Raw genomic sequence first — 13,696 nt, forward strand, 5'->3', positions numbered from 1 at the left:
CAATGATTACCAAAGTATTACAGTACAGCATACATAACACTTGCTATAGAGATGCCATCAAAAATAGCATTCCTTGCTGTAAAGTCTGAAAACATGGTGTGACAACATAGTTTTTTGCATACTGTGTCTCTTTGCCCCAGCTCCACATTCCTGAATATAAAGAGTATAAAGACTTGCAACATGATAACCCAGATTTATAGGGTAGTGTTTTCAATCATTATTATGAAAATGGACTGAGGATTAGTTGCAACAGAAAAGCTATATTTGATGGTATTGCCATGGTAAATCATGATTGGCTGAATCCACACTTGCTTTCCATAAGACTGAGTATCAACTTGGGCGTCCTTTTTCTGGTGAACAGTGCATGTTTGATCTGCCATTAGGTTCTAATTGTGGCTGGGTGATTCAGTTCATTTTTGGAAGGTTTCTGGTACGTTGCCTAGTTGGGTCTTTGTCTGCGGTGAATTCCACAAGTGATCTTTCCAGGAAAAAAACAGGCAAGAGAAAATGTTTTGTGTATGAAAAACAGTCCCTGATATTGAATCCATCAATGACCCCCATCCCTATAAGAAAACAGCTGAAAAGGTCAGTATAAAAAACAAACCAAAACAGTCAGGGGTCTTCAAGTTCCTGTAAAGCAGGACTGAGGTCACATCAAGGACTGCAGACCTTCAGTGGCACTTCATAGGGAGAACAATTTTGCTGCAGTTGTGTATTCGTGGCATTGCAACGGTGGACATAGTTTTGCTCAATAAATAGGACAGAATGAAGGAAGCTTGATGGATCTAATAGTAAAGAAGCCCTAAGAGATGTCCACATTTGAGGAATAGGAACAGTGAAAAGGTATGGGTGAAGTATCAGATGGGTCCAGGAGGGTTAGCTGTACTAGCTCATTGGACCAAAAGAGTCTAGATTTGCTAAGTATTGCTTCTTTAAATATATTGTATTTTGCGATATAGATACATAGAAAGTTGTCCTATACTAAGTTAGACCATTGGTCAATTTAACTCAGTGTTTTCTACACTGACTGACAACTTCTTTCCTCTGACCTAGAGTAAGTGCCACAGAACAAAGTAGGTTTTACTTTTGAATAAGCATACATAGGCTGTGCTGTAAAATCATCCTGGATTTGATGGGTTCAGGTTTGAGGAGTGAACTGAGTATTTAGTGAAAGTTTTCAATTAAGCTAAGAACAATCTGAGTCCTTTGTTTGCATGTCTATATATTTTAGCTATATTGCTTGGGGAAATTCTTATAGCATCATGGAATGGATGGCGGATTTGGATTTATGTATAATGAAAAAGGAGAAAACATTGCAGGTTTTAAAAAAATTTGTTTAAAGGCACTCTGATAGACCTATAATTAAAAATATTTTAAGTGGCCTGTTGGCCATTTGTAGGGTGGAGCAAAGGAATTCAGTGTCAGACTTTTGGGAGTTAGCTAGATTTTCTTGTGCTGTGGGTGGGATTGGTGATGGATGTGTGAATGTTAATTGGGTAGGATAGTTCTCTGTTTTATGTGTGTGATGATCATGCCTGTCCAACCTGTATGTTGTAAAGGATCAGATATAGACACCATAGGTTTCTTTCCACTGTTTTTTCTACTTAAAAGACAGCTCTGAACTTCCCACCACTTGAGGCAGGCAGAGCGGGAAAAATCACTAACCATATCTCATTCCCCTCCTTGACAGAATAATTGGTTTGATGGATAAAGGGAATGCAGTGCATATAATGTGACTTTGGCAAGGCCTTTGACAATTCCAGATGGCATTCTCAAAAGTAATTGGAGAACTGTGTGTTGGCAGATGGCTATAGCAAGGTAACAAATTCCAGAGGGGTAGTCGTGTTAGTCTGTTGCAGCAAAAACAACAAAGAGTCTTGTGGCGCCTTAAAGATTAATAGATTTATTGGGGCATAAGCAAGTGCCCACTTCATCAAGGGAACAAAGTAGCATCCTCACTTGAAAGATATATAGAGAAACATACATACATACATACATACATACATACATACATCATACATTCATTCATTCATACATACATACAGCAGCAAGCAAGCAAGCAAATAAAACTGCAAACAGGGGAGCTATTGGGTAGCCATGGGTGTGTGATGTTTCTGTGTAGATCCCAAATGGATGCAAAATAAGACAGAGTAATTAAATCACAACAACATATACAGTAAAATCATGCTAGATATGCTATGCTTATGCTAATTCAGCACATGTAGAGGGAAAGAAATCAAGAGATACATTAAATCTGAATTGAATAGAGCCTTCCCTTGAAACCTTTTTGTTGAATAGTGGTGACTTGAGGTCAGGATCATTGTGTCCTAATTTCTTCCACTAATTTCTGAATGCTGGCATTTTTATTTTGGATACATGTCTTTTTATTCTTTTGCATAGACAATGAACTCTTTATTCTTTGCAAACAGCATAAAACGCCTGTAAATTGTATTATGTAGTAACTTGTTGTAGAATAAGCATGGGAATAAGCCTGTGATTATGGTTTTAGGTCTGGTAATATTGTCTGACTATACAGGAACACAGAGGTCTGCTGGCTAGTAACTTTTAGATTTACAAGCTGCTGCTAAGCAAGGACAAAATAGCCAATATCAAGGTAGAATACTGCACCCAATGAGTTCTCATTCACTGTTATTGTACAATCTCTAGCAACACCTGGTGCCTACACAAAGGTAGAATGTGGGGTAGGTCTATATGGGAACACAAGCTCTGTCAACTATCTAAGTCCTAAGTTTTGTAGGATCTTGTATGAAAATACAGAATTCTTGAACTTGGCTCAGCAGCACATAGGCAGTCTGTGCAATTGTTCTAGTATCTGTGTAATGTGCTTCCAGAAGGCTGCCCCACGGAGCAGATATGCCACAGGATTCTGTTCTGTATCAGCCGCAGCTTCCAGACCTGGGTCAGAAGCCTCATGTGGTCTCAGGAAACTTTTTCACATCTCCTATAAGTCATGCTACTTTTTATATGCCCTTTGTCACATCGAAAATGAGTATAAAGTATGAACAGATGGTATTTACTTCAACATTTGACCAATTTCCAAAAGGAATGGTGTCTATTAATTTAAATTGTGATAATAAACTTTCTCTGGGCATTGAATACAGTAGTACAGAAACTTGTTGGATCACACGTCTGTTTCTGGAGGGAATCCTGTTTGAACAATTAACTTCTTAATGTGTTATTCTTCTTCATGTTCCACCCAGTCTCTTGAAAACACCAGTGTGATCTGCTGGCTATGTCCTTTGGACACCACCCCAAATTACCTCCTTGTGATAGTCTAAATATGTTGCATTGTCTTTAACCCATAGTTATCCTTTTCCTTTTCAGCACCCTCCTTGATAGGTATGGTCAGGAAGGACTGGGCTTCCCAAAACAGCATTGCCCTCTCATGGCAAGACCCTGATTTTCCTAATGGAGCCATTCTGGACTACGAGATCAAGTACTATGAGAAAGTAGGTCTTGACTTAAATGAAATAAAACCCTCAAAGCATCTTGTTTTTAACATTGTCCCTTTTTTGTAGATCAACATACAGTATAGCCTGCAGTTTTATAGATAGATTTCTTGTCACCTTGTTTGAATGAGCTAGAGCTCATTTATGTGGCCTACTGTTGGCCCAGTACCTTGTCAAACTGAATTTTGGACACAGTGAAGTGGCTGTAGACATATTTTGCCATCAGTTTGTGCTGCGGTTGGCTACTCAGTCACAGTGTAGCAGTTTGCTCATGTGTGATCTAAATGTTTGGTGAAATTTTCACATGAGTACTTCCATCGCAGACAAAAGGTCATTGAAAGAAGCGCTGGAAAAAGAAATAACAGCCTGCCAGGATCAAAGTACTAATATGATCAGAGCATTACTTTAATATGCATCTTTTTTGCCTTAATAAGCATAATTAACATGACTTGTTTTTAATGCCTATTAATTCTGGACAATAGTAAACAAGTTAATGACATTTCAGCAGCTTGATGGTGATGGTTATGAACACTAATAAATATGTGTAACCTGCTTTCATAGTGTCTTTTTGTATGCAAACTGCTAAGATGTAAGTTAGATGGTATACTGTTGAGATAGTATATGACAAACATTCTGGTAAAGATAATAGCAGATTATTAATGTTTATGTTACCACATTTTAGTGCACAGAACAGGTTATTCCCTGATGATGAAATTAATTAGAAAAAACACCCCTTATGTGAATGGAGCTTGATGTACACTATCCCTGCACAGTTTTGTGTTATGACCTTTGTGCACAACCACAAATTGCAATTACACTTTACTAAACCAAGCATCCTTTGGGATAAGTCCATAGTACCCATTAAAAATATGTTAATATTATGCCTGCAAGCAAATTATCATTTGCAGATTATCTCCCAACAGAAAATAACCGTGAAAATGATTATCAGAATTTCTGATCTTTAGAAGTGCCCGATTGATATCCAATGCTACGTTAAAATGCTGACCTTTCTACAACAAAACCAGTCATGTAATGACTGCTTAGATGGGAACAGAACATGCTCTGAATATTTTCTTAAGGCAGATGCACGCTGGAGGGTCATGAGGACCAAGTCTGGTATAATTCTCTTAGTTCTAACTAAGGCTGAATACTTTCGGTAGGGTTCCCCTCCCCCCATAGAAGTGGATCTCTTCCCTCCCCCATCCCACCAATGTCTCCAACAAACCAGTTTGGATATATTTGTATTGCTTCAAATTCCTGCAATAGCTATTTAACCAATGGGACTAAATTAATATTTGTGTACAGCAAGGGTAATGTTGCCCCTGTTATACACATTAATCTCTATGAAAACTGTTAGCCTCCAGTTTAAGTGTGTTATTTTTATTTTTTATTTTTACCTTATGCAATGTTCCCTTTTTAGGAGAAAATGAAATTAGAATAAATATTAAAAACGTTCCTAAACATCACAAATATCTCTTGTAGTGTGTCTTTTAAAATAAAAAGAACAATGTTGTTCTTGGAGGAAAGAGGGGACATTGCAGGGCATGGGTTTCTATTCTAATCTATGTTAATGCAAGGAAGTTCATGGAATGAAATTTACCTTCTCCACCCCAATTCAGGAGGGTCCCAAACCTCCATTGAGGCTGGGGGGGGGGGGCAAAGGCTGTTGAGGAAAGTTCAGAAAACTTACCTTCCATGAACTTCAAGTTAACTTCTCTTAGAATCCAAGCCATTTATCTTTTTGACTCAAAACCACCCTTGCCTCAAAATCATAGTGTGTAGACTATCTTCATTTTCTGCAGGCCTTACTAATGATTTTAAAGTGTCCTTTCTCCCTGCTCTTGTCAGAGCAGTTGAGTTAACAACCTATTATTATGTATTCCTTACTGAGCAGTTAATAGCTTTATAGTCTTTTGCAGGAATACACCTGCTGCTCATAAAAACATTTATGTTATAGTGGATATTTGACTCAGTTGATACATCTTGTGTTTGCAGTGACCTTGTACAAACAGTGCTCATCTTAATAACAGACCTGAGTGTAAAATATTTCTAAGTAAAATTGCCATGTATTTCATCATAGGCAGGGTGTGTGATGCCTGTTCAACCATATATCAAATTAGCAGTGGTACATTTATAATTGAGGAGATACTTTCATATAAATATATGATTTCACAACTGTATTTAAGTGGATTTGCTACACTTTAGTACACCAAAGTCTGCCCCCACCCCCCCATGTCTTGCTGTGTGGACATGCATGGGAGCATTTTGTAGTAATGAAAATAATTGGAAATTTCTACTATTCCCTGTTTTGATTATGTATGTGACAAAAAGACTAGAAAAAATATAAATGGGGGTTTGGATACAAAAACCTGTGTGTGGAAGGAAACTGTGAGCTCTGTTCCGTGAACTGTTGGGTTATCCAGAGGGAGGCCTCTTGCCCTGCAGTGTCAGATTATTTCTATAAGAGACGTCGTGAATATGGGAGATAAAAACAAGTGGGTTTTGAAAGGTCCTAAGAGGCAAAGAGAGGGACGCGGGTGGCGCTGTGGGCTAAAGCCTCAACGCCTAGGGCTTGCCGATCGAAAGGTCGGCGGTTCGAATCCCCGCGGCGGGGTGCGCTCCCGCTGCTCGGTCCCAGCGCCTGCCAACCTAGCAGTTCGAAAGCACCCCCGGGGGCAAGTAGATAAATAGGTACCGCTTACCAGCGGGAAGGTAAACGGCGTTCCGTGTGCGGCTCTGGCTCGCCAGAGCAGCGTTGTCACGCTGGCCACGTGACCCGGAAGTGTCCCCGGACAGCGCTGGCCCCCGGCCAATAGATGTGAGATGGGCGCACAAACCCCAGAGTCTGTCAAGACTGGCCCGTTCGGGCAGGGGTACCTTTACCTTTACCTTTAAGAGGCAAAGAGAGTTTTGCACAAAGAATTGTGCAAGTGAAAGAACTTCTCTGGAATGGAAACATTTATTTTTCTATGTTAGAAGCAACCCTTCCACACACAAAAAGACATTTCCTCTCATGGAAGTGCACTATTGGATCCAGGGCAAAAAAAACCCAGCAGGCTTTGACACATTACAGGAATATGTGAGCACACCTTAACACCCCTCCCCCCCAAAAAAAAAATCAGTGTAGAATTTTACAGACTTATACTGATCTCAGGGTAGTTAACAATTATCATGTTGTCACTCAAAATATATACATTAGGAATGTGAAGGTTAAAATTGTTACAGCTGTTACACTGGTGCAGGGACAGAAAGTGGCAGTGTCTCTCTTTCCCCCCAATCTTTCCCATTATATCTAAAGTAGGACCGAATGCATCTCACTCATTGTGAAATGTGTAACACCCAGATGCCTATAACTCTGACACATCTGTCTGTGGGAGAGATATCCAAGTTCTGATTTCAAATGTAATGCAGGAAACAGCCAGGTCACTCACATTCCCTCCTATCCCTATAGCTCTGTGTAATGCTTACACATGTACATGTACATGTATAGCACATGCACCCCTTTATAACTGCCTAGTGACCAAATACCTTGTGCTTTGGCTAGCTCTGTATTCCATAAACACATAACTGGCCTGCAGTGAAATAATTCAATAATAATAAACCAAAGAGATCACATGTAAGTTGAAGCAAGTGGACAAGACACTAAACTGCCTGTAATCAAAAGTGTAAGCAGAAGCTTCCAGTCTTCTCCTTGCAGGCTACCAGGGGAGAGGTATGGGAGCGACAGGGCTCACACAGGTTTGTTCTTGTAATGCTAAATCATGGTTTAGCATTATATCGGAACTCATTAATTGAGGACTGTCAGAGAGAGAGATGGAAGGAAGGTGGATTTTTTGAGTGCTTGGCTATGGCTGCTGGGGGATGGATAATGGTACATGCCCCTTGCTGAGTATGTGTATATACATATGAATAAATACATCCCAGTAATCTTACTTATTGTTTTTGTGTTATAGAAGGCTGGATCATTCTATTCTGGTCCAGTATTTAGGAAAATTGGACCACAACCATAAAGCTTTTCACTTTGCAAAAATTTAATTTTAAATTCTGCTTCTGTGAATGTGCTTTGGAAACTGAAGCTTTCCCCCCAATACCCCCCCAACCTATTTAGTTCCATAATTTATAGAACTACTACTTCTTGCCTTTAGTTCTTCTTTCTCCCATGGTGGGGCGGGGTATCCTAGCAAGAAAAGAATGTCAATTATAGTACAGCAGTCAACTTATTTGGTACTGTGAGCTGCACCCAAAATGTATCATGTTCATGCAGCAGAACTAATTTGCAGAACCTACTTGCATATGGTTACCATAATCTACATGCCTTTTTTTAAATATGTGGGTAGCAAACTAAAATAGACAGGCATTGTAGGTATTTCTTCTGTAATGTTCAGAAATTGTTAAGATATTTAATACTATTACCCAGGTGTGAACATCCTCTTTTGGGGCAAGGTGCTCAAGAAGGTGAGCTTTGAGCATGCTTGGAGGAAACTGATTACTTGGATCCATTCCATTCTGGCTTCAGGCCTGACCATGACAGTGAAACTGCCTTGTACAGGCTAGCTGGTGACATTTGTCAGGAGAAAGGAAGAGTGTGATCCTACTTAATATCCTTGATCTCTCAACAGCCTTTGATGCTGTTGACCACAGCATCCTTCTGGAGGCCCTGTGGGAGGTTGACGCCTGGGGCACTATGTTTCAGTGGCTCTGTTCTTATCTTGAGGGCTGTTTCCACAAAGTACTTACGGGAGGCTATGGTTTGGCACCACGGGAGCTGTACTGTGGTGTCCCGCAGGGTTCCATCTTGTACCCCATACTATTTAACACCTATATGAAGCCACTGGGAGCTGTCTACAGGAGATTTGGCACCATCAATATGCAAGTGACACCTAGCTCTAGCTTTCTGTTTCATCTGACTCCAGAGAGGCAATTGAGATGCTACACTGGTGCTTGGAGGCAGTTATGGGCTGGATGTGTGCTAATAAATTGAAGCTGAATCCCAAAAAGGCAGAGGTGTTATGTGTCCAGAGTTTTCACATCCAGGAGGTGGGGAAATTGCCTGTTCTGGAAGAGATTGCATTCCCTTGGAAGGTTTGCAGTTTGGTGTGCTCCTGGATTCAACACTATCACTAGAGGCTCATGTGGCCTCAGTGACTAGGAGTGCCTTTTTCAAGCTCTGGCTCGTTCACCAGCTCCAGCCACTGTACTCCATGCTCTGGGAACTTCCAGATTAGATGAGTCGATGTGCTCTAACTGAGGCTGCCCTTGAGGTATCTTAGAAACTTCAACTTCTCCAAAATGCAGCAGCCAGATTATCGGCTGTATTTCCTTTTAGAACTCAAATAGCCCCTGTTTTGAAACAGCTGCAGTGGCTACCAGTTGTTTTTTAAGCCCAAACAAGGTGTTCATGTTACTGTTTAAAGCCTTAAAGACAGTGCGTTTTTCTAGAAAAAGGGGTGCCAGAACTCACCATTAACACCTCCCTTGTTCTCTTAGAATGGCTATGGCGCCCACCTGAGAGCTGCCAGAACTGAGTTCCAGTGAGTTCCCCCTGGAAAAAAAGCCCTGCCTAAAGACCACCTCCTTCCCCACAGACCCCCTCAAGTATTAAGATTAGCAGAGGGGACCCACCCTCAGAGGCTCAGAAGGTGGTGGTCTTGAGAGGGTATTCTCTGTGACAGCTTTATGGAATTCCCTCTCTGCTGTACAATACCCTGACCTTTGATACCTGGGATGTATATTTTAAATTCTCTCTGGGACCTTATACTTAAGGGTGGGTTATAAAATTATTGTTATTATTATTATTATTATTATTATTATTATTATTATTATTATTACATTCCTTCCTTGTTTGCTTCCTATTATTTTATTATCACATTTTCAAACTTACCTTTTCAGTTTCATAGTTTACCGCCCAATCCAATCCCTGGCTGCACTGCAACAGTTATAGAGCAAACCTAGCATCCTATGTGAGGGCAGTGGCGGAATTTGCTGGCACAAGATCATGCTAGCATTAGAAGGCCGGTTTCTCAATGGGACTGCTAATTGCTCTACCTTTCTTACGAGTCCCTTGCTGTCTTGGAAAGGCCCTTGCATGGCACTCCTGTTGTACAAAAATATATACTGGAGCAGCAGTGCTGGATGAGAAGGACTAGTTTCTAGCACCAGAGCAAGGGGAAGAGAAAATTCCTTGCACTGGTCCTGACACCCCAAGTCTGGTCTTTTGCTCTGCTGCTGTTATGTAGGATTAGGCTCCTATAAACGTGTTTTCAGATGAAAGATGGCAAAATCTAAATACTAATACAAACAACTACAGGCACTGAATTCCTGAATTCAATTATCATTTGACACGTGCATGCCTGCAACTGCAAAAAGCTGTCCTGTGTAAACAAGAGATACATGAATACATTATAGCAGTTTATGCCTTTTACAGGCTACATTGCAAACTGACCCTTAAAATTCAGGAGATAGAAGCAACTGATGGACCACGTCTGGCCACTTCTTTTTTACTTCAATGGAACCTACATATGTAAAACAAAGATTCACCTAACAAAGGAAATAATGTTATTGGTCATGTAACCTGCCTTTCTTCAGCCACATGTCTTAGATGGTTATCTTTATAGCTACTTTTTGTGGGTATTTATTTATTTCAGGTATATTTAAATCTTAGGCTCTTACTGCCTAAGATGAAAAAGTTCCTGCCATACCTCAAAATCGTTGAAGTCCTCAGATGTTATTTCATGTCACTGAACTGTGGGATATTCAGTAATTCTGTGGTGCTAGATAATTTGATGTGGGAAATATTGTTAGTAATACCTTAAATGCAGAAGGGGTTAAAATACTAAAGTGCCATATAAATAAAGGTTTGTTCAGTTAAGACAGCTGGATTTAAATCCACTGAAGAAATATGAGTCCAAATTTATAAGATCCTAGAGATTATAGTGAGAATGAAGATGTAATCAATATTTGGGGTAGGTAAAGCATGTTGTTGAATGAGATTGTCACTATCTTCAGCATTGCTTTATATCCTTTTGTTCATTACAGTCCTCTGCCACATTGGGAATTGGGATTAACTGCATCACTTGTATTATTTTGGGCCAATTTCATAAACATACACAACACAGTATTTGACATATTGATTCTGAAGCTTTCATGTAGGAAAACAGGCATTACTGGAGCATTAAACGGAAGCTGGAAAATGTAGCAATCAATATTTGAGCCATTTCAGTATTTTCCAGCATACACTTTCCACCTTGACTAACCCTGATTACATTCTGATTTAAGGCATGAGCCTAAGCTTTCAATGTTATTGAACCTTGTAACTTTAGATCTGCTTTGTATTTAGAATCCATTTCTGAATCCATTTTTCCATGTCCCTTTAGAGATAATAAACATTAATAATTCTATGCCATGGTTATCAAATGTCTGCCATTTTGCTAGGTATGAGAACTGTTGTGCGCTCCCCATCTCCACTCACCTCAAATTTGCTTCTTTCTTCATCCTGGCTACATAAGCCACATTAAAATGATATTTAATCGGAACTCAGCTATTTAGCTCAACTATTTATTTGTATCCCACCACCTCTGCCCACTCCTCTTGTTGGCAGTTTTGCTGAAGGGCTAGGTGGAAACTGAATTTAAAACTTTAAAGGCCAAAATGTATGTTCAGTATTTAATCATTATTTCATGCTACAAAATTTGTTTTCCAGACTAGAGACAAATGTGAAAATATAAAAGAAAAATGTGATAAAAGTATCCCAGTACACTCTGACAATATTTTCTGTGAAAAACTACTGCAAGCAATTTAATTATTTTTATCAATTACATTTTATCTCGCCCTTTATCCGATAATCACAGGGCAATTTACAATGAAAAAACACAAAAATACATACCATAATAAGAAAGAAAATTAATTTTTAAAAACTATCTCACACAGAGTTTAAAAGGCCATAGGCTTAATTACGGTAGCCAAAGGCATGGGAGAAGAGGAATGTTTTTGCCAAGTGTCTAAAGATATGTAATGAAGGTGGCAAGCAAGCGTCTCTAGGGAGAGCGTTCCACAAGTGGAGAGTCATCACAGAAAAGGCCTGTTCTCATGTTGCAGCCCTCCGGTCCTCTTAGGGCAGAGGTACAGAAAGAAGACCCTGAGATGATGATCGTAGGGTCCAGGTCAGTTCATATAGGGAGAGGCAGTCCTTGAAGTATTGCAGTCCTAATCCCTTTAAGGCATTATAGGCCAGAACCAGCACTTTGAATTGGGCCCAAAAACTAATTGGCAGGCAGTGCAGTCATGCACTGGGTTGGGGACATTTTGGGACAGACCCATGGTCATCCTGAGCCATCTCAGAACCAGTTGCCTTAGCATGGATGTTGAAGTCACCCAAAACCAGCAGTTTGTGAGTCCTCAACACTGCCTCTGAGACCAGCTCTGTCAACAGGAGACATATGGGCAACAAGGCAGCAGAATCCTTAATCTGTCCCGGTTGCCAGGAACACAGAGACTAGATGCCCCCCTCAAGCTTGACAGAAAGCCTGGAGAGAGAACAGAATTTCTGTAGACCACAGCAACTCCCCCTTCCCACCCCTCAAGTCTGCCACGATGCTGCACAGTGTACGCAGGTGAGCACAACAGGGTGAGACCAACTCCACCCTGCTCACCTACCCAGGTCTCAGTGATACAGGCTAGATTGGCCTCCTCATCCAAAATCAGATCATGGATGAGGGAAGTCTTACTCAGAGCCAACACAGTATTCTGCAACAGTAGCCACAGACATCAGGGCTGGCTGGTAGGACGCCACAATTCCCGAGGTTGGAAGAAGGGCTGGCACATGGGACAGTCACTAATTGCCTGTGCCATGCGCTCCTTACCCAGCCTGCACTACTTCCCACACTATATCTCTCCCTCCCTTGAACCAGTGTGATTGCTGCCCCTACTCTCCTCCCAGACACATCTCCCTTTCTCATTAAAAACAAACAACAGAGTCTGATTTGTCTCTTTAGTTGTCTCATAATCTTAACACTTGTTGAGCAGGCAAAATTTAATTGCTTTTTAGGGAATATCATTTTATAATAATCTGTTTGGTGTTTGTACCCTTTGTACATTCTATTTATATGTACATATTTTATATTTTCCTTGTTCATTTTACATGTTGATTGCTATTTCAGAATGTAATAATGTGCTGGAGACTTCATTAAAAAATAAATAGCAACCTGAAGACACCCTATAGTACAGTTTTTCATGTTGTCTACCCTGTTTTGAATTATGAGCATCACAGATCATTTAATTTTTTTTCTCTGGTGCTTCGTTTTCCCTGACCACCACAACTTAATCATATTGAAATTGTTATGTTTAGTTTATGCTGTTCAGATAGTGGTCATGCACTATTCCTCCTGAGCAGTGTTAAAAACTTTGCTGTGCCATAAATCACTTCAGCGGCATTACATTATGAGTTTGGCCAATTCTAAGAGTTAGGCCAATTCTATATGCGAGGTGCTGCTTCATGGTAAAGATGTGATATCCAAAAGCTTCAGCTCTGCTATTAACAATAACATTCCTTAGTTCTTCTCCTTGCCCTCCACCCCCACCCAACATGTCTCCCATAAATCTTATTTCTTTCAAGTTATCAGGAAGAAAGTGCCTTATGGTAACTTAACACACCACATTTCTGAACATTGTTTTATCATATTACAGATTCATAAGGTGCCCTGTGGGTGCCAGTTATGTTATGTAGATATTTGTGGACAATTTTGTTCTAACCTGAATTATGGACCATATATTCTGATATCATACTGAAGGTACCCAACAGGCAAGGAAGAAAAATATAAAAGATTGGAGCTGGCCTTGGATGAGATGGTGTTTCCTGCTTGGCAGGGGGTTGGACTCGATGGCCCTTGTGGTCTCTTCCAACTCTAGAATTCTATGATTCTATGATTCTATGAGTACCTAATACATAGGAACTGAACAAACTGCACATAATGCCATTTCATAGAATCATCATAGTCGCTAAATGCCTAGGCCTTTGACACTGGAAATCAGAGTGGTCCCCATGGTGTGTCCAGTACCTGTTGGTCAAGGAAGCATCTGACATGAGCAGATGGTATAGACAAAGCAAGAAAATGAGGATAAAATTCTAGTATGGAATAGTTCTTATAACTATATACCAATTGACACAGATAACAATGAGGAATATAAACAGAATGTTTTTATTTTGAGACATATAATGTCTGTGTGTATGT

General features: G+C 40.1%; 1 protein-coding gene across 5 annotated transcripts in view; it reads left to right on the forward strand.

The window, feature by feature from the left end:
- EPHA6 (EPH receptor A6) overlaps positions 1–13,696 on the forward strand; it is a 356,395-nt gene that overhangs the window by 229,020 nt on the left and 113,679 nt on the right. For all 5 annotated transcript variants that reach the window (XR_014218859.1, XR_014218860.1, XM_082219716.1 and 2 more), the window contains exon 6: positions 3,346–3,470. Coding sequence is in view for 3 of the 5 variants with exons in the window: in XM_082219716.1 (XP_082075842.1) it covers positions 3,346–3,470 (125 nt within the window). In the remaining 2 variants the exon portion in view is untranslated. The remainder of the gene's footprint in view (positions 1–3,345; positions 3,471–13,696) is intronic.

The sequence above is a fragment of the Podarcis vaucheri genome (assembly GCF_965113315.1).
Source record: "Podarcis vaucheri genome assembly, chromosome: 4".
NCBI lineage: Eukaryota > Metazoa > Chordata > Lepidosauria > Squamata > Lacertidae > Podarcis > Podarcis vaucheri.